This window comes from Plecotus auritus (assembly GCF_963455305.1).
Source record: "Plecotus auritus genome assembly, chromosome: 7".
NCBI lineage: Eukaryota > Metazoa > Chordata > Mammalia > Chiroptera > Vespertilionidae > Plecotus > Plecotus auritus.
The window spans coordinates 46,471,782-46,494,243 of NC_137774.1; the positions used below are offsets into that span (position 1 = coordinate 46,471,782).

A 22,462-nucleotide genomic window follows, 5' to 3' on the forward strand; every position below is an offset into this window, starting at 1 on the left:
AGCTGGGGGCGGTGGGCATGCGGGAGAGTGGAGGATGGCAGGTCTTTGTGCCATTTAAGGAACGTGGATTCTGCACTAAGAACTCCCAGCAGGACAGCCACTGGGTTCCCAGAGCCTGAGACAGAGCTCCAACTACCAAAAAATCCTATCTAATAAAAGAGTAATATGCAAATTAACCATCACTCTGCTACACCCACCAGCCACGCCCACCAGCCAATTAGGAGGGAATATGCAAATAAACCCAACCAAGATGGCTGCAGCCACAGAGAGCAGGAGGGAGGCTTGGGTTTCCCTGGTAATGGAGGAAGCCAAGCTTTCCGCCTGCCCTTGCCGGCCCAGGCCTCCACTCAATGCTACAAATTTTCAATTATAGAAGATAAATAAAGCCCAACAGAAATGGTGGCAGCCACGGAGCTGGAGAGAGCAGGAGGCTAGGGTTGCCTGCGGTGATGGAGGAAGCCAAGCTTCTGCAACCCCGGCCTGCTTTGGCCTCCGCTTAAGGCTACAAAGTTTCAATTATAGAAGATACATAAATCCCAACAGAAATGGCTGCCGCCACGGAGCAAGCAGAAGGCTTGGCTCCACTCCAGGCTACAAAGTTTCAATTGTACAAGATAAATAAATTCCAGATCCCAGGGCCTCTGCTCGGGTCTCTGGGGGGTGTGGCCAGCCTGCAAACCACCACAAGCCCCTTGCCCAGGCCGCCCCACGCCCCAAGGGAACCCCCACCCTGATCCGGGACACCTTTCAGGGCAAACCAGCTGGCCCCCACCCATGCACCAGGCCTCTATCCTATCTAATAAAAGAATATGCAGATTGACCATCACTCCAACACACAAGATGGCTGCCCCCATGTGGTCAAAGATCCTGCCCCCATGTGGACACAAGATGGCCACCACAAGATGGCCAGCAGGGGAGGGCAGTTGGGAGGAACCAGGCCTGCAAGGGAGGGCAGTTGTGGGCGATCAGGCCAGCAGGGGAGGGCAGTTGGGGGGCACCAGGCCTCCAGGAGAGGGCAGTTAGGGGTGACCTGGCCAGCAGAGGAGGGAAGTTGGGGGTGACTGGGTCTGCAGGGAAGGGCAGTTGGGGGGTACCAGGCCTGCAGGGGAGGGCAGTTAGGGGCAAACAGGGTGGCAGGGGAGAAGTTAGGCATCAGGCTGGCAGGGGAGTGGTCAGGGGGTGATCAGGCTGGCAGGCAGAAGGGGTTAGGGGCAATCAGGAAGGCAGGCAGGCGAGCAGTTGGGAGCCAGCAGTCCTGGATTGTGAGAGGGATGTCCGACTGCCCGTTTAGGCCCGATCCCCCTAAACGGGCAGTCGGACATCCCTCGAGGGGTCCCAGATTGGAGAGGGTGCAGGCTGGGCTGAGGGACAGCCCCCCTCCATGCACAAATTTCGTGCACCGGGCCTCTAGTAGATAAATAAAAAACAAAAAGGAAAAGGCAGCTTTGCTGGGAAGTCCTGGGGCTAAAAGTCTCTCAAATGGGTTGAGCTGTATCTGAGTCCCCCCAAACCATCCCTGGGATGCATCCTTACCACTCCTTGGGGCTCCAGGTCCAGGCACCGCAGGGGAGGGCACACAGGTACTCTCCCCACCTGCCCCAAATCCAGCAGCTGGCAGAGTGCACCTTGGGACGGCCCCATCTGATCCTGAACCTGCAAGCAGAGGCTTTGCCTTTCACAGAACGTTTCCTGAAAGCCAAGAGCAGACTCACGAGAGAATACTGCAGCGTTAGTCAAATTCAAGAATTTTTCAGGCCATTGCTCAAGGCTTTGTGTGGTGCAGGGCCGGGGCTGAGCTCACTGGGTTTCTGAGAAACTATATTTAAATCTCCAAGTGGTTGTGATTTCTTTATTAAACAAACAATCCAGTCATTAGGAACATGTTGTGTTGCTATGCAGCGCAGCCGATCGTCACCAGGAAGCTGTAATTTCTGCACCCGGCTGTTTTGTAGACAAGTCTCCGCCATGGGGCTGGGCTGACACCTTAGAGCATGGATTTCGCTGGCACCTGGGAGGTGTGGAGCCCGTGCCTGCGGTGTGGGGTGCTGGATGTGGTGCCTTAGCCTCTCCTCAGGAAGGAATAGGCCAGCCCAGCTCCTCACCGGGTCCGGCTAGGGAGCAGGAACTATTCTCAGAACCAGGGGTCAGAGCCGGGGCAGCTCCATACAGGGTTGGCCTTGAGTCCCGTTCAGTCCCAGGAGTAAGTCCCTGCTGGAACGGCACTTCCTGCTGACACTGGGTGGTCGGGGAGGAGGCCGGTCTCAGGTGGCCGGGCAGGCCAGGAAGAAAACCCGCATTTTCTGAAGAATCGGGCTCTTCCCAAGGCCAGTTCAGACCCAGCTGGGCCCCTGGAGGGCTGAAGGCTGAGAGACCGGGTCAGTTTGTGCTGCACTTGGAACTCTCTCAGCTTTGGTCATTCTCGTCAAGGGCCCAGTGCTCAAAGGCTCTCACGATGTGGCTTTTTCCTGTCCTTCTTAAAGACGTTGTCTATGATTGAGGACACCTTTGGGACGCCTCCACTGCCGGGCCCAGTTCTGGCAGCTGCAGCCCGTCCCAGGCTGGAGGGAAACAGGTTGGTCAGAGACACACTGGAGCATGATGGAAGCAGCCGCTGCCTCGTGGGCCCGCCTCACTCTCTCTACTCGGAGAGAGGGCATTGACAGCTGCCAAGCTCAACGCAGGGCATAAGCTGGGTCTCTGCTAAGTGCTGGCCAAGTGGTCAGAAAAGTCCATGCTGGAGGCTGAAATGGTGAGGCACAAGGAAGCTGAGTGACCCCATCAGGACTCAGGGCCCAGCACAGTCCAGTCCAACGCCCAGAGCCTGCCGGGGACAAGGCCTCCCAGGGCCTCTGACTTGCAGAGACGCGCTCCTTCCGAAAGCCCGCCCCGCCCTTCCCGACATGCTGCCTACTCACAGGTTTCAGACACACTCCTGGGTTTCAGACTTCGTTGCACAGACACCTCTTCTATGCTCTTTTAAGACTAAATAAAGACATAAGATATATGCCAAGAAAAACTGGGAGTGGATACCAAACGGCCAGTGAGAAACAGCACCGGACGGATGAACTCATTGCTTTATCAGACCGGAGGCTCACCGGACAGCAGCTCCTTTCTGCAAAGAGGTGACTTGGGAAGAAGTGTAAAGTACAAAGCAACAAGAGGAAAGATGAATCCTGACCCCCTTTTTTAAATAAAGGGGGGAAATTCCACTCAACCAGGGGGGCTACTAACTAGATAAAAGATGGTCTTCAGTCTTTGCCAAGAGCTGTCATGCCACCCGAAGCTGGAGAAGCAGGGTTGAGGGTTCAAGGAAGCCGAGGAAAGAGGCAGCGAGGCTGGCAGGTGGGCTGAGGAGGAGGGTGGGGGCTCTGCTGGCCCAAGAGGTCAGGAGCAGACTGGCTGGGGGCTAATGTAGACTAAGGTCAGCTACAGTTAATAACAAAGTTTCAACGGAGCAAAAGTCCCTGTTGTAACCAGCTATCTGGATTCCTTTATATGGTATCCAGACTAGAAATGCTTATAATTAATAATCAGTTAAGTTAAACAATACTTCTACTGTTATTTCAATCAAGTCTATTTCCATTGAAAAAACACCCAAGGTATGGGTGCCACGTCCCGCCCTTGCCTGTTCTTCCTGCTGAGCGAGGTCTCACTGCTCACAGGACAGACTCGGAGCAAGGCCACCCGGGCTGCGCTCCTGGCACCTGTGAGGGGAAGGGCGGGCCTTAGCAAACCCGGCCAGAAAGTGCAATGCGATGTTAGCTGTCACTCTAGAGTGGCTCCAGGCAACAGACCCCCAGAGTGATTGGGGAAGGCCTCACCACTTCTGGTCCACCCTTTGCTGCAGAGTGGGGTGGCTGTCTCCTGGGAGAAGCGCACCCCAAGAAAGCTAAGTAAGGAGCAGGGCGCCTTCCTGCCCAGCACGTCTACCTCTGGGCGTGCACTGCCTGAGTCTGGATGGCAGGTCCCTGCAGTCTGACCTGGCCAGGCTTCCACCCAGCTATGCCCCCACTCCCTATCCCCTCCCCCATCCCACCCCGCCTGCAGGTCCAGAGAAGTGAAGTCGCTGGTCCGGGTCTCTGGGCTGCAGAGCTGGCGGGCCTCGAGCCCACTCCTCCCGAGAACAGAAGCTGTTGTGTGCAGACATCAGCTCAGTGTTTGGCTTGAAAAGGCCTTTCCGTGCGGCGGAGCCAGAACGCCATGGCTCTGGTTCAAAGACGCCCACGAGTTGCCGGGCTCCGTGCTGAGCAAGTCAAGAGGAGGTGAGAAAGTCAAACAGACCTTCAATGCGGCCTCCCATGAGCCCCAAAGTGGGGGCTCCAAGGAGACACTGTTTACAGATTTGGGGTTTTGCATGACACACTGAAAGCCGTGGCTCTCAGATTCCTGATCTGCTGTGGGTGATCCATCAGCAACCACTCCGCTTCCCCCACATAAGCAAAATGCACCCCTGGTCCTGCCCAGCATGGCTCCTCTCCTTCGGTTCCTGCCCATCCTGAAGCACGCCTGCTCCCTTTCCTCTCCTGGGTTCTGCAATCCAGTTCCCCGACAGCGTGGCTCACGTGTACCTGCCTCCGCTCCCTGCCCTCTCACCCCGTCAGTCTGTCCACGGGGGGTCAGGTGACGCCTTCGTGTGCGCAGATGCCCATAGTATCTAGGAAATCCACACACCATCGCCAGGCCTCCCCCAGCACAGGCCTGTCCTCTGCTTTGCCTCAGTGAAGTCTTGTGCTTTGGAACCTGCCCCATCACCAACGGGAATTCTTTCCCCTTTTGCCAGAGAGGACCAAGCAGGGCTAGCTGGCCCAGCCTGCTTTCTGTACAGACAGGAGAGAGGGCACGGAGCTGGCCCTCTACCCTCTAACCTGGAACTCGCCAACAACGCCAGTGGCCAGGATCGCCTGAAAGCCTGCTCCCCGTCTGCCCTTTTCCCTGGGTGCACTCACACCCTGGGTTGCCAGAGCCAGGTTAGGAGCCGAGTAAGGCCTCTGACTCCATACTCACACCTTTCTGTGAACCCTAAACAGACTTCCCAGACTGATCTCTTCCCTCCCCACCCACCTCATGCACCAGCCGCATTCTGGCTGCTGATCAAGTTGTTTCAGCCTTGGAAATGGCTACTGTCACCACAGAAATGAGAGAGACTGTGTCTCTGGGTCTGAAGGCAGCTCTGCCAAGTCCAGAGAGGCTGCAGCAATGGCAGCACCACCAGGAGTGGTGCGCCTGGCGGGGACGTGGGCAGGGAGCTGGGTACACACTGACTCCGCACCGGTCAGCCCTCGCGTCACTCCCTCCGCCCGGGCTGGACAACGTGGCCTTGACCATTCACTTATTTCCTACATGGACACACCATTTCCTAGAAGACCAGACATTCACAGTTACTCACTGCCTATGCGTTCGGTACCATCCCCCAGGGCACCAGCGCACTTTGGGATGGGTGGACTCCATTGTAGCCGTGGCAGTGCCCACTTGAGGAACCTTGGGCTGGCACAAAAACGATCAAGGCAGGACCCAAGGGGGCCACACTGGGCCTGAGACTCCGCTGGCTCCAGGGCCGCCACGCAGTTTGCTTTGACCGAAGCCACGCACATGGAGAGTTCAGAGCTTTGAGGGGATTTATTGAGAGCAGCTTCCGTGTATCAAAAGGTGCTAAGCTTTTCTCCGTCACTGGCAGGAGTCCAGCTGGTGGTCCCGTTATTGCCGCTAGCTGGTAGGCCAGACCGCAACCACCACAATAGCCACGAGCAGCAATAGAATCACCATGATCATCCCTGAAAAACAGAAGCAGAAGAGACCCCTTTGAGTGATGCACGTGGACGAGCATCCCACGCCCAGAGCATCTTCAGGGAGGACGGCAGTGCCATCCATCTACTCTTCGGGAGCCTTTACTTTGTGCTTCGAGGTGTGCCAGGTGCCAGCACCCCAGGGCACGGCCGCAGGTGAGTTTGTAACCCACCACCTCGAGAGTTGTGCAGCAAAGGGCAGGAGCTCCTGACAGCAGGACTGGGGGGCCCAGGGAGGGCCCCCACCCTGCACTTGTGCACATCGGCCTCCAGGTCTAGCTTCTGTGTGCAGCTGGACCCTGTTTCCTGTTTGCATTGATGAGAGACCAAGAAAGGACAGGGCTTTTGAGTTTACAAAGAAATTCATTCTAGAATCTGTTATCTCCACCATCCACACGGCTTTGCCGTTTCTTCTTGAGCCCAAGATACTTATGTCGTCCATCTGTGAAAATACGCAATAGAGGGGCTTTTCTTCACATACACATTTTTGTTAGTATTTTTTCTGTTTTATTTCCTAACATTTTTAGCTGGGAGACAAAGGCCAGCATCAGCCCTCAGGCCAGTCTGCTCCCTGTCTGCGCCCAGCTCCACCCACACTACCACCTGCCAACCCCACCCGCCTCTCCAGCGCATCCTGGGACAGGATTGCCCATTCCTGCAGTGCTGATGAGAAGGCCCACGAGAACACAGCCCCTTCACTCACTGACTTCCACGCTTCCCGGTGTGTAATGAGTGCTTACCACACCAGGCACCTGAGGCCAGCACGTGCCAGAGGTGGGCATGGCTCCCACACAGTAAGCACTCAATCCTTTGCCTACTGAAGGGTCCCTGAGCACTGAGGCCCCAAGGGGGAGGAGCAGATGGGATAAAGCACCTGAAAATGCTCTATGAAGGAACAGGTGAGTCGAGCCCACAGGACCATGTAGTCGTGGCCACCAGGGCTGACCACCTCAGACTGAGGAGCTGTTTTTGGAGAGGTCGGTGCCCTGAGGGTTCAACAACTTCTTCTCTCATAGGAAGCCATTAGCTAGGTAACCACTGGTCACATCTGGCTATTTAAATTTCAATTAATTAAAAGGAAATAAAGTTAAAAATTCAGTGCCTCAGTTGCACTAACTGTTATTTCAAGTGCTTTAGAGCCACACGTGGCCAATGGCTACCATATTGCCAGAGACAATAAAGACCATCATCATGGAAAGTTCTTTCCGACAGAACTGAGCATGTGGGGCTTTGATTATCTTATTCACTGCTGCACCCCAGCTTCCACGACAGTGCCTGGGATGAGACTCAATACATAGCTGTTGAATGAATGAACGAAGGGCTGCTCAATGCCTTTTCAACACTCACTCTACACTTGGATAGCTTCCCACGCTGGGAATTCTGTTTTTCCCTCTTCTTGAGTCAGTTTTGTTAAGTTATATTTTTCTGGGAAATTGCCATTTTTTTTCTGAGTATTTAAAAATATTGGAATAAAACTATTCATTCTATTCTTGTAATTTAAATACTATGCTAAATCTATAGCCCTGGCCGGGTAGCTCAGTTGGTGAGAACATGGTCCCGATACGCCAAGGTTGTGGGTTTGATCCCCTGGTCAGAGCACTTACAAAACTCAATGAAATGAATGCATAGATAAGTGGAACAACAAAGTGATGTTTCTCTCTCTCTCTAAAATCAATCAATCAATAAAAATTTATAGCTATGCTATATCTATGTCCTTCTGTTTATTTCTAACCACTTATTTGTGCACTCTTTTCTCTTGACTAGCCTTGCCACAAAGTGTGCCTGTTTATTAATCTTTTCCAAGAAAAAGTTTTGACTTTGATAATCATCTCTCATTTATTTTCTGTTTTATTAATTTCTGCATTTATTTTCCTTAATCCTACTATTCTGGATTTACTTTGTTGTTCCTTCTCTAACTTCTTGAGTTGAAAGTTAACTCATTCATTTTCAATCTCCTAAATATTATCCCTCTAAACCTATAATTTGATATGAAATAAATGCTGTTAGTTTCCAAATTATAAATATTTTTTAAAATTTCACCCTGACCAGATAGCTCAGTTGGTTAGAGTGTTGTCCCAATAGGCCAAGGTTGCAGGTTCGATCCCCAGTCAGGGCACATACAAGAATTAACCAATGAATGCATAGATAAGTGGAACAACAAATCGATGTTTCTCTCTCCCTTCCTATCTCTAAAATCAATAAATAAAAATTTCAACAATTACTTCTTTGGCCCAATAATTATTTAGAAGTGTGTTTGAACATTTCAAATTAATTGAAACATACTTATCAAAAGTATATTTTTAAAATTCTGTGATAATAATACATGTTCTATATTTTGATGTGAAAATATCTGTAATTTCTATTGGTGACAAAGTCACAAGTTCTACCACTACTGTTGTCTGTTAACGGTCTTCTTAATTGAAGAAGATGCTAACTCTCAATTACAGGTTAGTGAAAATAAGAATGCACTTAGCTTTCTCCTCCCCGTTCAGACTCCTGAATTCCAGGCACAGATCACAGGGTTCACTGAAGCTCACAGTATGAATTTACAACCCACCATGTCAGCACAGCACGTCCACAGTTCTGAATTCAGAGGAGCGACTTAGAAACGTGTGGCAAGCTTCCCTCTCATCTCCGTGTGGCAAGGGGTGCATGTTTTCAAATACACTCTCTTTCTTTGACGATCCAATCTTTGAGAGGACTCCCTCTGGGGAGTTGAGATTTTCCCCCGTCTTTATGTGGACACAAACCTTTCTGCATCAGGAGCCAGCAAACTGTGGCCCAGGGGCCAAATCTGGTTTATGGGCTATTTTTGTACAATTCATACACAAAGAATGGTTTATATATATTTCAAAGGTTGTCAAAAAAGAAGCCCAGTTCCGGGGTTGAGCATCAACCTATGAACCAGGAGGTCATGGTTCGATTCCCGGTCAGGGCACATGCCTGGGTTGTGGGCTCGATCCCCAGTGTAGGGCATGCAGGAGAGAGCCAGCTGATCAAGGATTCTCTTTCATCATTGATGTTTCTATCTCCCTCTCCCTTCTTCTCTGAAATCAATAAAAGTATATTTTTTAAAAAAGAAAGAAAAAGAAGATGCCACACTGTCTGTGGTCTGGGAAGCCTCACTTACTGTCTGGCCTTCACAGAACTGGGCCGAGCCTGCTCTGTGTCACTGTGGCTGACAATGACCCAGCTGCGCATCAGTCACTCACCCAGGTTCCGGTTTCCAGTTCTCTCTCCATTTGTTTCATCTGGGGATTTCCTTTCTTCCTTGTAAATTCAGCTATGCCTTAAGATTTTAAGGGGTGTTGTAATATTTTATCTAGCACTTCAAGATGCTTATAGTGAGGTGTGTGTGTGTGTGTGTGTGTGTGTGTGTGTGTGTGTGTAGATTATCTCCATCCATCTTCTTGCCAAAACCGGAAGAACAAATCTCCTCATTCGTTTCTGCCTCCAGAAACATCTTTAGGTTGATCACAAATTCCACCTGGGCAGGAATCCCTCTACTTCTGGACTGGGGTGAAAGGCATACATGCACACACACACAAAAAGATGGAAATGGGGAAGCAGACAGTGAGGTGGAGCGTTGGGGCGAGGGCTGGCCCCCAGAGGCCGGGCTGACCCTGAGCCGGGGGCAGGGGGAGGGGGGAGTTCTGAGGAAAGCAGAGCTCAGGAGTGGTGCTTCAGGAAGAAGCACTGTCACGTGCTCAGGTGGGTCAGAGCCGGAGAACACGAGGCTGAGGGCGCCTTGTGCAGCAGGGTCCTGGACTGAGGCTGCGATGGCCCAAAGGAGATGCCGATGCAGCAGAACAAGTGATGAGAACAAAGACCTCGGGAACAGTGACTGGTTGGGAAGTAGAATCCTCACATCCGGTTTCAGTTTAAACACACGGACTGTCAGTCCAAGGGAAGAGCCTGCACGTCTCCTGCTTGGGCCACTGCAGGGACTGACCTGCCGCTCCTGCCACCCAGTCCACCCCCACAATTCAGCTGGAATGGGAATCAGATCAGGCGACTTCCTGGCTTAACACTCTATGATGGCGCCCTAGCCAGTTTGACTTAGAGGATAGAGCACTGGCCAGTGGACTGAAGGGTCCCAGGTTCGATTCCTGTCAAGGGCATGTACCTGGGTTGCAGGTTTGATCCCCAGCCCTGGTCAGGGCATGTGTGGGAGGCAACCAATCGATGTGTCTCTTTCTCACTGATATTTCACTCTGTCTCTCCCCTCTTTTCCACTCTCTCTAAAAATCAATGGAAAAATATCCTCAGGTGAGGATTAACAACAACAACAACAACAACAACAACAACAACAACAACAAACTCTCCGATAGCTTCAGCTCAAGTCCAAACCCTTCCCAGTGGTTAGAAGGCCCTGTACAGTCTGGCCCTTGCCACCCCTGAAGCCACCCTACACCTGTGGTCTAGCCACCCTAGCCGTGGGTCCTCAGGGCGCCGAGCTCCTGCTCGCCTCCCGGCCTTTTCTCTTGCCATTCTTTCCTCCCAGACAGCACTGCACATTCTTGGCCCAATTAATCCCTCCTCGTCCCCCAAATCTCACGAGTGTCACTTCCTCGAGGAACTCCGTCTAGACCTCCAGTGGACCGCGCTCTTGCTGTCCCTCTTCCTACATCCTAGCTTAGGTCCCCAGTGACTAGCTCCTCCGCTGGCCCATGAGCGTCCAGGCACCGTGCCTGTCTAGTCCACCACCCGACCCCCAGTGCTGGGGGCAGAGCCTGGCTCCCAAAAGGGGACAACACATTCTTTTTTATGTAGTAAATAACGTACTGAGTACCCGGGCGGCACAAGAGCCAATACAAAGAACACAGAAGCAATGGTCGGGAGCGAGAGAGAAGCTGGGGAAGTTGTCAAGGAGGCCAAGAAGAGAGACACTTCAGTGCTGGTCTTCAAACACTGGCACAGGGTTCGCAGAAGGGTGGGCAGGACCATTGGAACTACTGTTAATTCGTCATTTCTCTTTAAGCGGCTGATTGCTCTTTGACAGAAATCATGAGTTATACAAATTGTGCCACAGTCAAGGTGTGACAGGGCACACAATACCTGTGAAAAATGGAAATGCACTTCAGCTATTGACACCAGAGATAGTGTCACTTGATATGTGATAAATGGGGTTCTTGTCCCCAGATGAAAAGGGAGACCGTGAGAGCAATGCCTAATAAGACTCTTACATTTCAAACCCTTTCAGAACAAACTGGGGCCTCTGGGGAGGAGATTCTCAATAGATTTAAGCAAACTGCTGTGCACAGAGGGCCAGCGGAGGAAGTCGTTCCGAGATGGCAAGTGACAGTGATAAGCAAAAGCCAGTTGTGGCCTTTGGATTCTTTTGGACAAAGAACAGGTGTTGACACACCTTATCGCTGCAGTCCTCTCTCCTTAAGGCTTGTGGCTGTCCTGGAATGTGACCACACTCTGGCACCTTTCCTGAATGGAGGCTCTCTCCTCTAAAGGATTTCAGAGAGAGGAGTGCAGGCAGGGTCTTCTGGAAGCCAGGAGAGCTCAGCCATGCTGTGGGTGGGGCACTCACATGCCAGGTCTGCACTGGCTGCCATAGGTGGGGAGGGGTGGTGTCGCCTCCCAAGTTCTCAGCAGCAGAGGACTCTCATCTGTTCTAGAGGAGGGAGAGGGGGTTCTGGGAGGTGGCTCTCCTCCCTAAGCCCCTCATAGCAGGGGTGGGGAACGTCTGGCCCATGGGCCATGTAAGGCCGGCGTAATCATTTGGTCTGGCCCTGCCAAGGCATCAGGGGTGAGTTAATTAAATGTTTGACCAAATATAGCAGCTAATTTTTAAGTTGATAATTTTTATGGCCCGAGAATGATGGTTATAAATATCCACATGGCCCTGGGCAGAAGAAAGGTTCCCCACCCTGCCCGATAGCAAGAGGAAGCGCTGGAACTGAACCGGGTGGGACTGACCCTGGGCCACGCTCTCGCCCCTTCTCTGCACTGGGGCCTGTGCGGGGGACCCTGTCTCCCACAGTGTGGGGCTGATCAGGGAGAGGCTCAGACTTCTTTGGGCTGCAAAACTTGTATAAAGAGGCTCTTCTCTCTTTTTTCCGTTCTCTTTTCTTTCTCCTCCGTTCCTTCCTATATCTTTCTTTGGTGAAAAACTTTAAACAAATACAAAAGAAGACAGAGTATAATGAGCTGTGATGACCGCATCACTCAGCTTTAACAAAGACCCATTCACGGCCAGTCTGTGGACACCTCACTGCTCCCTGCCCGTGCATTATTCTGAAGCACATCCCAGATCCACTCCTAATAAATACGTCAGTAAGGATCACTAAAAAGGCATCATTAAAAAGAAAACGCCGCCGCCATGCACTGCATGGCCTCACAATTTCTGAGACTGAGGCATCTGTGCGCAGAGTAGAACCCTGTCCCAGCGGGAGGGCCAGAGCACCCACGGTGCCAGAAGCACCTGATGTCATCCAATCACCTGGGAGAGAGAGCACTTCCTTCTCGTACCTCAGAGGGATGCTTCAACCTCAGGGGCTAGTCATCCATCCCAGCCAAGGAAATATCTGGCATTTCAGGACGAGGAGAGACAGCTGAACATCTGGGAACCTGCCAACTTCTTAGACAATGGATGCTCTCTGCCCCCAATCCGGCGCAGGGACACCTGGCGAGCTCCTGACAGCGGATCACTTCCTCTGGCTTCACTCAGCTCCGCGGGCGGCGCGGCGGGCACCTGGCGAGGCAGGCTTTCCTTCCCAACACCCAGCGCCCCTCTCAGGGGCGGGCATGGGGAGCCACTTACGGGGGCGGAAAGAAATGTCTGTTTCCTTTGGTCAGTTCACCAGATGAGTATTACTCAACCACTTATAATATTTACAAGTCCAGCTCAGAGCAATTAAAAAAAGATGTAAGAAAATAAACTTTTCAAACAGGGAAAGGATATGAAGCACAGTCTCTCAGGAACAGTGTTATGCTTTCTGAAGATTGTTCCTCTGGATTAATGGTCCATATTTCTTTCCAGTGAAACACTGGAAACCTGCAAATTGTGGAGGCTGTGCTGCCACATCTCTGCCACAGCTGAGTGTAGGTAACAGCTCCTTGCTTACTAATAAGGAAGAGGAGAAGAGGTGAGGGGAGAGGAGGGGGGTGGGGGGAAAGAGAGAGAGACCTCCATACTGGACACTTCTCCCCTTTAGCTGTAGGAAACGTGGGAGGTAAGGATGGTGGGAGAGGAGGGGCATGGAGGGTGAGGGGTGGCGGCAGGGGATGGGCAAGTTTATCTGCAAGTCTTTTTACCTGGTTTTGTTTATCACAAGGAAAGTCATACTGGTCACCTGCTGTTGGTTGTTTTGAACCAAAATACATATTTTCCTGTTGTCTGCGGCTCTCCCCAGTGGAGCCGCCAGGGCTAACAGATGACTCTCACACACTGATAACCCCCAGACCCACCAGGGACATTGCTGCAAGGATCCTGCAGGTGTCTGCCCAGCTGTGCCTGCTAGGTGACATTTGCTTAAGTATTAGCCCGTTGGTTCTCACTGGTCAGATTTTTGCAGCAGACTCCCAAGTTAAGGTGGGGGATAAGCAGGAAAGACAAAACTGGAATATTTGTTTTCAAAAGTTCATGTAAATGTTCCCTTTAATCCCATTACTGGGCAAATAAGCTAAGAGAAGAGTAGATGCCGTGCAGAGGTGAACATATTGACATTCTGATTTTCAGCTGAATGCCTGGAGGCCTGCGGCCACCCTCAAGATCCCCCTCAGCCTGGGCTGCCGGCTCGGAGCTGTTTGCTTTGCCAGTTGCCGCAGACATGGGCACCTGCCACCTGCCTCCAGCGCCAACAAGATCAGCTGTGCTGGGAAACCACCTTAGGACTTGGGTTTGCCCAGAACGGGTGGCGGGTGGCAGGCCCCAAGTCGTCCGTGGACTATTTCACACCAGGTCCCACATTTTCATTTCCCACAATAGTGCTTCCATGGAACACGGTGACAGTCTTCCCTGACTGGCTGAGCTGGCCCTCGCCCACCCCTCCAGGCTTGCCCTCTCTATTGGTGGTAAACCTTCCCTGCACTAAGCTCAGAGGCTGCCCACCTCCTCTGCTGACCTCACATTCTTTCCCCTCTGCTTCTCCGCATCCCTCCTCCTCCCCCCCTCCGCCCCCCGCCGCTTCCAGGGCCAAGGTGCTGCACTCAGCTCAGCTCCCGCTCCTCCGGCAAGACCCTGGGCCTGGCTGGGCGTGGCCCCGAGTCAGAAAAGCAGAGCCAGGATGCTGCTCTTCCCCGCGGCCCTCCATCTTTACACTCAGATTATTATTAATGCCTCTTTCCTTAGGTCACGAATCTCCAAGGACAGGTCATGTGGTAGAAGGGACTCTGGTTGTAGGAGTCAGGGGGACCTGGCTTTGGACCTGTCACCTTCTGGCTATAAGACGCTGGGGATGTTCTTTACTCTGAGTTCCAGCATCTGGAAAACAGCCTAGAAATGCTGCTTCCGTAGGCTGGTGTGAGGGTCAACAAGATGAAGTACGAAACTTCTAGAACTGAGTTGGCACGCCATCAATGGGAGCTCTAGGGACAACAATCATTGCTTGTATAACCCACAGCCCGAGAATGGCGCCTTGTGTATGGCAGATGCTCCCTGAATGGCCTGGGAGAGAGCTGGCCTCTTGGTTTAAAACAGAAATAAAATGTCATTCATTCCAAAAGGAAGAGCAATGGAAGCAGAGGAGCACCTGGATGGCACTTGGGTAGGAACAGAGCCCGATTTCAGCCGAGCCTGGCAGGGTGACGGTGTCCAGGAAAGGTAGGCAGTTTGGGTGGAATGTCTGGCAGATTCGTGTTGGGCACTGGCCACAGGAAGGACAGATGTGCTGGCGGGGCCGCTGGCTGAAGTGGGCTGTGAAAACCACCCTGGGAGGGCGGCTGAGAGGGGAGGGCAGGGCAGGGGCACGCATCGCATCCAGAAGAAGGTTAGAGCGAACCCAAGGGGGTGGAAGATTACAGGAAGCTCGAGGGAGCGCTGCAGTTGTGCCCGGCACCGTACCATGCTCAGCTGCATGGAGAATGGGCGGAGAGGGGCTCAGGGCCTGGGGGCCAGGCATGTTAGCTATGATGGCACAAATAATAATGACAATGACAACAAAAATAATAACAAAGAATAGAAGTGAAAAAAAAAATAGGAGCTCCTGCTACGCCGTGAGGTGCGTGTGCACAGAGCCTTCCAGTGCTTTGATTCCTTTCTATTCTCACCATACGGCAGTGGGGCTGTTAGAACAAAGCACCCCGATTTATAGGAGGAGACGGGCTCAGAGGTTGGTCAAGCCACCTGCCCCAAGAGAGCCGCTGGAGCAGGGCCTACGGCAGGGCAGGACGGGCTGGGGCGAAGGGCCAGTTCTCCAGGCAGAGTCAGGTGTAGCTGGAATCAGCCTGCAGCTAGGGAGCAGGGTGGGGGGGAGAGGCGAGGGAGGCATGGAGTCCTGCTGCCGCAGCCTGGCCTGGCCAGCGTTCTGCACCTGTATCCTCGGGCTCAGGAGGGAAAACACAATCTCAAGGCTGCAGGGGTCACGTGGCGCTCATCATGGCCCAGGGCCTGGCACGGGCCAGGGCTCACTAAATTCTGGCTCCATTCTGCAAAGTGCAAGCTTCTGAGGGTAAACACCATGGTCTTCTCCGAGGCGACTCTTTGGGGAGGCAGGCCCAGGGCCCTGTGCCTCTAGGATAGACTTGAGCTGAGGTGGCACGGGAGGACAGAGACCTTCCTACACTGGCACTCAGTCCTGCCCTCTGACGGCCGGGCCCCGCCTGGGGCAAGTTCGTCCTCCCTGTCCCTTGGGCTGGTGCCATCTCAGTGCAGACAAGAGGTAACGCTCCACGTAAATAGAAAAACTTGAAGAGAATCAACTCGCAGGGGAAGGCCACTGCTAGGGGAGAGGAGAGCAGTAGAGGTGTGTGCTGCGGAGAGAGGGAGAGCAGGAAACGGGGACGGTGACCTGAGAGCAGGGGGGCTGGGAGGAGGAGAAAAGCACTTGCCCAGAAACAGGAAATTAAAAGGAAGTAAGGCTGTACGAGCAGGCAGAGGAGTGGACGAGGCCTAGTGAGAGGCAGGTTCCCGGGCGCAGGCGTCCGGTGTGGGCACAGCCACAGGGTGGGAGACGTGCACTCAGCCAGCAGGTCCCGTGGGAGAGCTCATCTCACAGCCCAGGGAGGGTCAGGCCCAGGAAGGGGTCTCGGTGCACAGCCCACGCGGGCACTGTGCTGGGCGAGACCTGCCCCCGACAGTCAGATCAACCATGCCAAAGCCAGACCCAACAGATGCTCATTGAGCGCCTGCTGTGGGTCGTGCTCAATGGTGCAGAGGTACACGCTGACCCGTTCACAGGAGAGGCAGAAAAGTCACCCACGCTGCCTCCCCCAAGCAAAACAAAAACACTCCGCAGAGGACACCTCCTCAGAGAGCCTGCAAAGACTCGGCCATTATCGTTGCTTCCTGCCAGAACGTGCCCACTCGTTTCTAGGCCCATCCCCATGCTTGTCCTTAAAGGGTTCTTCATTTCCCTTCCCCAAAATAAGTTCAGCCCAGCAATGGCCACAATTCCATAGCAGAGTCCTATTGCAAATAGATAACCCGTCACATCGGCAATCAGAGGCAGCCCAGGGAGAGTTGTCACGTCGATAATTTAATGCCGATTCGCTGGCACTATCAATGTTTGCTCAGAAACGTCCCCCCTGCTGCCCGCGCGGTGCCCCTGGGAATGGGAATCTGTCTGGAGTCTGGCAGGAATTCAAGTGTCTTTGACAAGACAGTCAGGACCTCTGTTATTGATATCTTGTTTTGACAACTCCCTCTTGACTAAGTGTCAAAAGATTTCTGGATGGCTCCAGTTAGGCTGTGGATTCACCGCTCCAGCCCCTCATCTGGGCTGCAGGACGGGAGCTGTCACCTGGCATCGATCAGGGATGCAGGCTGGGCGAGGCAGGAGGTGCTGCTGCCCAGTCCTCACTCAGGTAAAGAGAGGCTGGGCAGAGAGTACAGGCATCAACACAGTCCTTTCTCAACACAGCACGTGATCACCCATCTGATTTTTTTTAAAAGCAAATCATTTGACCAAGATGTAAAAGGCTACCGGGTGGTAGGTCTGAACTGAGTCTCTGAATTCTAAACCTCAGAAAAGCATAGTATTGGGCGAGGGAGGGAGTCACGCCTGTCCAACCTGACCTGCCTCTACTGTACACAGCTGATGGGTCCAGTGGGGAGCGCTCTTCTCCGGGAGTTCTGGCTTTTGGACCGAGCAGTGCTGGGCTCAGTCACAAATGCAGCCGGAAGGTCCCAGGACATGCCTCTGTTCTGACTCCTCCTGAGACGTGGCTGGCCCAATTATCCCTTAGATTCTCGCAAGTAACCCAACATAAATTACATGTTGTTTAACCTAAATGAGCCAGTCATTTCCTCTTACAGTAACCAAAACCTTTCAGTAAAGACACCATCAGCAAAAGTAACTGTCTCTAATTATTTGGAAAAAAATATGAGTAGCATGAGAACCTTTCGCTTTGCCCATTTACTGCTGAAAGGACTCCTCGCTGCGAACAGCCAGGTCCTGAAGTGCCTACTACCGTGAAGCACCTTCTCAGAGACCAAGCTCTCACTCGGTCCATGTCCTGGAATGTCACAAGTGTGCTGTGGTGAACATGCAGATGTCCAGAGGAGTCCACGTGAACGGGAGATGCACTCAAGTTCTGGGGCAAACAGCCAAGCAAAGACAGGGCAGGAGAGCTCCGCTGTGTAAACAAAGTGGACAAGACCCCCTGGGCCCCTCCTCCCCAGGGCACACCGTGTAGGGCCAGCAGGAGTCTGGGTGAGGCAGGTCCCCGGTGAATGCACGCTATTCCTGCCACCACAGTGCTTTTCGTAAGAGCCACATCTACCGTTAGTTGCTCAATAAACGTTTAATCAACAAATGAAACAGAAGGCCCCACTCCTGATGAGGTTAGGAAAGCAAAAATGGTATTTATAACCTCTAGATTTGCACCTCTATTGGCTTTCAATTTATATAACAAATATTGATTGAGCCTGTACAGGGCTCCAGGCACTGTTCTAGGCACTGGTGACACAGCACAAACAAAACAGACAAGAATCCCTGCCTCCACCTCACTGAGCTGCTGTGTGTGTGTGTGTGTGTGTGTGTGTGTGTGGTGTGTGGTGTGTGTGTGTTAAGGGGTGCAGTGGGTAAAGATAGACAAAAACCAAAGTAAGTAAATTGTGCAATGTGCTGGTTAAGTGCTAAAAAGAAAATAAAGCTTATCCTCTTCGTACTGTGGCAGCGAGGTGGCAGCTCAGAGGCGTGGCCCCTTTCCCTCGGGCCCTAGAAGCATGTGGGGAAGGAGGGCTAACATTTTCCAGAAACTGGCCACCCCACAGTGGGGTTTGGAAACATCACAGGAAGATTAGGGTGCCTTCCTACGGGCATCAGAAGACTGGCATCCCTGAATGTTAATAATATGGAAGCTTAGGAATAACACATGACGAAGCTTTGCTGGAATGAGGGTGATGTAATGACAACTGGAAACAGAAAAGGGACTTATTATGGAGTAGAAAGGCGAGTGGAGAGGGAGAGCGTGTCCGTGGGCGCCCAGCACTTTCCAGGGCAGGGACACCTGGTCGGGGAACTCTGTGCCCGCCTGATCTGCGGGACACGGATCTGCCACGGGGTCGGACGCGGAGCAGCAGCACACTGCTTCCTCCTGACGGCTCTCCCAGATGGAAAGTGTGCTTAAGCTGGCGGCCTACACTGGGCTTTCACTTCAGCTCTGGCTGAGGGTCACCCAGGACTGGCCACCAGCTAGTTGTGGTGGGAGAAGGAGAATGAAATCACAGATGCAGGATGTCACCCCGAGTCTACAAGGATCCTGCTAAGGGCATTTCAGCTGAAGCAGGGATAGCCAGCACCACTTTGGTACTTTGGGTGGAGAGCCACTCTGTCATCTGGGAGGCCACATCTGCCCCCACTAATCCCAGCATTCCTTTGGCCTCCAAGGTGACACGGATTATATATAACCAAGAGCAGAAGAAAGATGACTGCTAAGAGCTGTGGGAGAAAAGAAAAATAAGGGTTGGAGAGAGAGCCAGACGGAGTCCTTTCACTTTAAGAGCATAGTCTTTCCTCAAATAACCAGAACAGATGTCAGGATCACTCAGTCTGGCCGTGAAGCCTTCCCTATCACGGCAGCAGAGAAATGAGCTCTCCTGTGTTCAAAGGTCCCCTGCTTCCAGTGCCACCATCAGGTGACTGTGACTCTCTGTCCCACTGACCTCTACTCCGTATGCCACCTCCCAGCTGCAGCAGGATGACGGAGGCCGAGTGTGTGTGTGTGTGTGTGTATGTGTGTATGTGAGTGTGGGTGTGTGTGTGTGAGTGTGTGTGTGTGTGTGTGTATGGGTGTGTGCGCGTGTGTGTGAGTGTATGTGTGTGTGAGTGTGTGGGTGTGTGTGAGGGTGTGTGTGTGTGTGTGAGAGTATGTGTGTGTGTGTGCACGTGAGTGAGTACAAGCTTTCCCCCTTTGGGGCCCGGAAGCCAGTGGCTTCATTCCAATCAAGGGGCTGTCACTGGGTAAGGGATCCAGTCCTCTGAGCCTAAACTCAGGTGGACACTACCAACCCTTAGCTCCCAGACTGGTCCTGGCGAAGAAACGAGCTAAAATGCTTGGTGAGCACACATGACCTGGAACATGGCATGTTCTCAAGTGACCGCGGCTGCGATTACTACTGACTGGAAACTTCTCTTGCGACAAAGGGGAGTTCACAGCTTAATGTTTGGACAGGAGACACTTTGAGCTGCCCCCTCTCTGTGATCACATTAGCCATGCACATCTTCCTCAAGGCACACGCCAAGAGCACAGGAGACAGGGGCGCTGGGAGAGGCTGGCCAGCCTCCTACCCTCAGGCATGACGAGTGCCAGTGTAACCACCAAGGCTGCCACATTCTGCTCGAAAATCTGCTCACCTCACTATTCAGACTCCATCACGGAAAAAGACTTTGAAACTTATGCTTATGCAAAGTCTTTCAAGGCCTGTAAACCCAAAGGAATGAAAACACGCAGCGAAGAGCACGCCGGTTTCTATTTGCTCTCGCAGGAGGGATGTGCATCTTCTGCTCAGGTGCCCAGGCCTCTGCTTCAGGCCCAGGAGCACTAACTTCACGGTGCTGCTGCAGCCGGTGCCTGGTGGCAGGGACAGAGTGAAAACGAACAGGCGCGCAGTCGGCTGCTGGTTTTTCAGCAGCAGCAGGAAGAGAGCCATCAGAGTTGTGAACCCCGTGGGTGGCACCAACACTGGTAGAGCGAGAACAGAAAAGAGCCTTGGAAGGCCTCTGCACTGGGTCATGGAAAAAGGGTCTCCTACCAAAAGTACCAGGTGCACCGGTTAATAATGTGGACTTTGTGATCAAAGAAAACACGATAATTTCAAGGGAAACATCAAAAGTGCTTTATTCAAAGTAATGTCCATAGCTAGCTACACATTTCCCCCATCTTTCAGGTAATTTGTGGATACCGTCCCGATAGAACTTTTCTTGTTTTGAGGCAAACTATTCAGAGACCCAATTTTCCACTTCTTCATATGTTTTGAAGTGCTGGCAGAAAGTGCGTGTGCCATCGATCGGAACAAGTGGTGATCTGAAGGAGCAAGGTCTGGTGAATACAGCGGGTGGGTTAACACTTCCCAGGCAAGATCTTTGAACGTGTCTTTAACTGGTTTTGAAGTGTGTGATGGTGCATCATCATGAAGCAAAATTACTTTGCCGTGTCTTCTGGCCCATTCCGGTTATTTCACAATCAAAGCATGGTTCAAATGGATTATTTGTTGTCGGTAGCGATCAGTATTAACGGTTTCACCTGGTTTTAGAAGCTCATAATACACCACACCTTCCTGATCCCACCAAACGCAGAGCATTGTCTTCTTTCCTAAGCGATTTGACCTTGCAGTCAATGTTGATGGTTGACCTGGATCAACCCATGATTTTGTGCATTTGGGATTCTCAGAATAAATCCACTTTTCATCGCCAGTCACAATTCGATGCAAAAAAGACTTTCTTTCATGCCATTGAAGCAACATTTTACTGATGACTTTCCGGTTTTCCATTTGTCTTTCGTTCAGTTGATGTGACACCCATATTCCTTCCTTTAAAATCTTTCCCATTGCTTGTAAATGATCGGATATTGTTTGCTGAGCAACATTTAATCTTTCTTGTTGTTTTTTAGTTTGACACGCATCTTCATCCAATAATGCTTTGTAATTGTTGGTCTTCAAACTTTTTCGGTTGACCTGGACGTTCTTTGTCTTTCACATCGAAATCATCACTTTTAAAGTGTTTAAACCAGCGTTCACAAGTATCTTGAGATGGAGCATGTTCACCATAAGCTTCCCGAAGTATACAATAACTTTTTCTTCAAAATAATGAATTAAAACTTCCCTCTTTTTTTGGCACGAAATTCGACATTTTTAAGTGTAAAAATATCTATGATGTTAACACCTTGAGAAAATTTGAAATATGAAGTCTTGAAACTTGCTGTCAATACAACAGAATAGCATACATATCAAATCGCATATATATCAACATATGTGTAACTCCATCTATTGAAAAAAAAATCCGTATTATTAACTGGTACACCTAGTAGCACCAAGCTCGCTGCCCCATCTGGGAAATATGCAGGCGCAACAGAGGCAGTCGGGCTGCAGGGCTGTGATGCCCGATACACGGCGACACTACAGGCACAGTCGCACCGTGCAGTGAAGATCTCTCCTTCATGGCGGGGAATGTGGCCATGACGTCAACTCCTTTCAGTACTATCCTCAAACACTTCACCATCCCAGACACATCCTCTGTGAGCAGCATATCATCTCAGGAGCCATAATCTGGCCTTGGCAGAGGGGGTGCCACTGAATGTAGTGGTGACTCTCAAGGTAGCAACAAAGGTGGGTGCTCCTAAGTGAAAACTCAGAGTGGACACTGGGTGTCCTCAGAACCCCTGAGAGCTCTAGTGATGTCACCAGTGAGCCCACTGAACAATGGTCAGATCCCTGGCTATACATTCCAGAGAATGATTGGCCTAAAAACTATTGAGCAAAGATTCTATCGGCAAGGATGAATAGACATACCCGAGGCCCAAGGATTCATGCAGCAGAGTTGGAAGACCGGGACACAGCTGCACCTGAGGGAAGTGGCTGGGAATACTCTCTTAAGAAGTGTGGCTCATGTCACTGTTTAAGGAGAAGGCCACCCAGGTAGAAGGCCTTCTCCTCTCCCTTCCTCCGAAGGTGGTCAAGGTGGAAAGGGTGTGGACCATAAAATACAGTCACAGAAAGGCACACCGATGACCACAACTGAGCACCATCGGCCACACACCAGCCTGTTCCAGCCAATCTAAGGCAACTGCCAGTCACATCCCAGGTATGAAACCACCAAACAGCTGCCCTTCAAATGTGTGTTGTTAGTGCAAATAATAAAGGTATCTGCAGATAATATTAAAATGATGCCATCAACTTCTGATCTACTCTTCTGAGAAAAAGTAGGACAATTCAAAATGTCAGATTTGGCTTTGAGATATTTGTGGGCTTACATGTGTTGGTCTGTCAGATATTCCAGAAATCATTTCAAAGGAAAATTAAAAAGTTGAATTATGACACATTTCCAGTGAAACAACCCAGCGTCCCC

The 22,462-nt window shown here is 51.7% G+C and overlaps 1 protein-coding gene across 6 annotated transcripts in view; it reads right to left on the bottom strand.

The window, feature by feature from the left end:
* Window positions 1–1,832: 1,832 nt before the first annotated feature.
* STX8 (syntaxin 8) overlaps window positions 1,833–22,462 on the bottom strand; it is a 260,718-nt gene continuing 240,088 nt past the window's right edge. For 5 of the 6 annotated variants that reach the window (XM_080677312.1, XM_080677317.1, XM_080677313.1 and 2 more), the window contains 3 exons: window positions 5,387–5,771; window positions 2,916–3,704; window positions 1,834–2,741 (listed from right to left, as the gene is read on the bottom strand). In XM_080677312.1, coding sequence (XP_080533438.1) covers window positions 5,704–5,771 — 68 coding nt within the window. In that variant the 3' untranslated portion in view covers window positions 1,834–2,741; window positions 2,916–3,704; window positions 5,387–5,703. Of the gene's footprint in view, window positions 2,742–2,915; window positions 3,705–5,386; window positions 5,772–22,462 lie in introns of all 6 variants that reach the window. The other variant, XM_080677315.1, reaches the window with a different exon arrangement.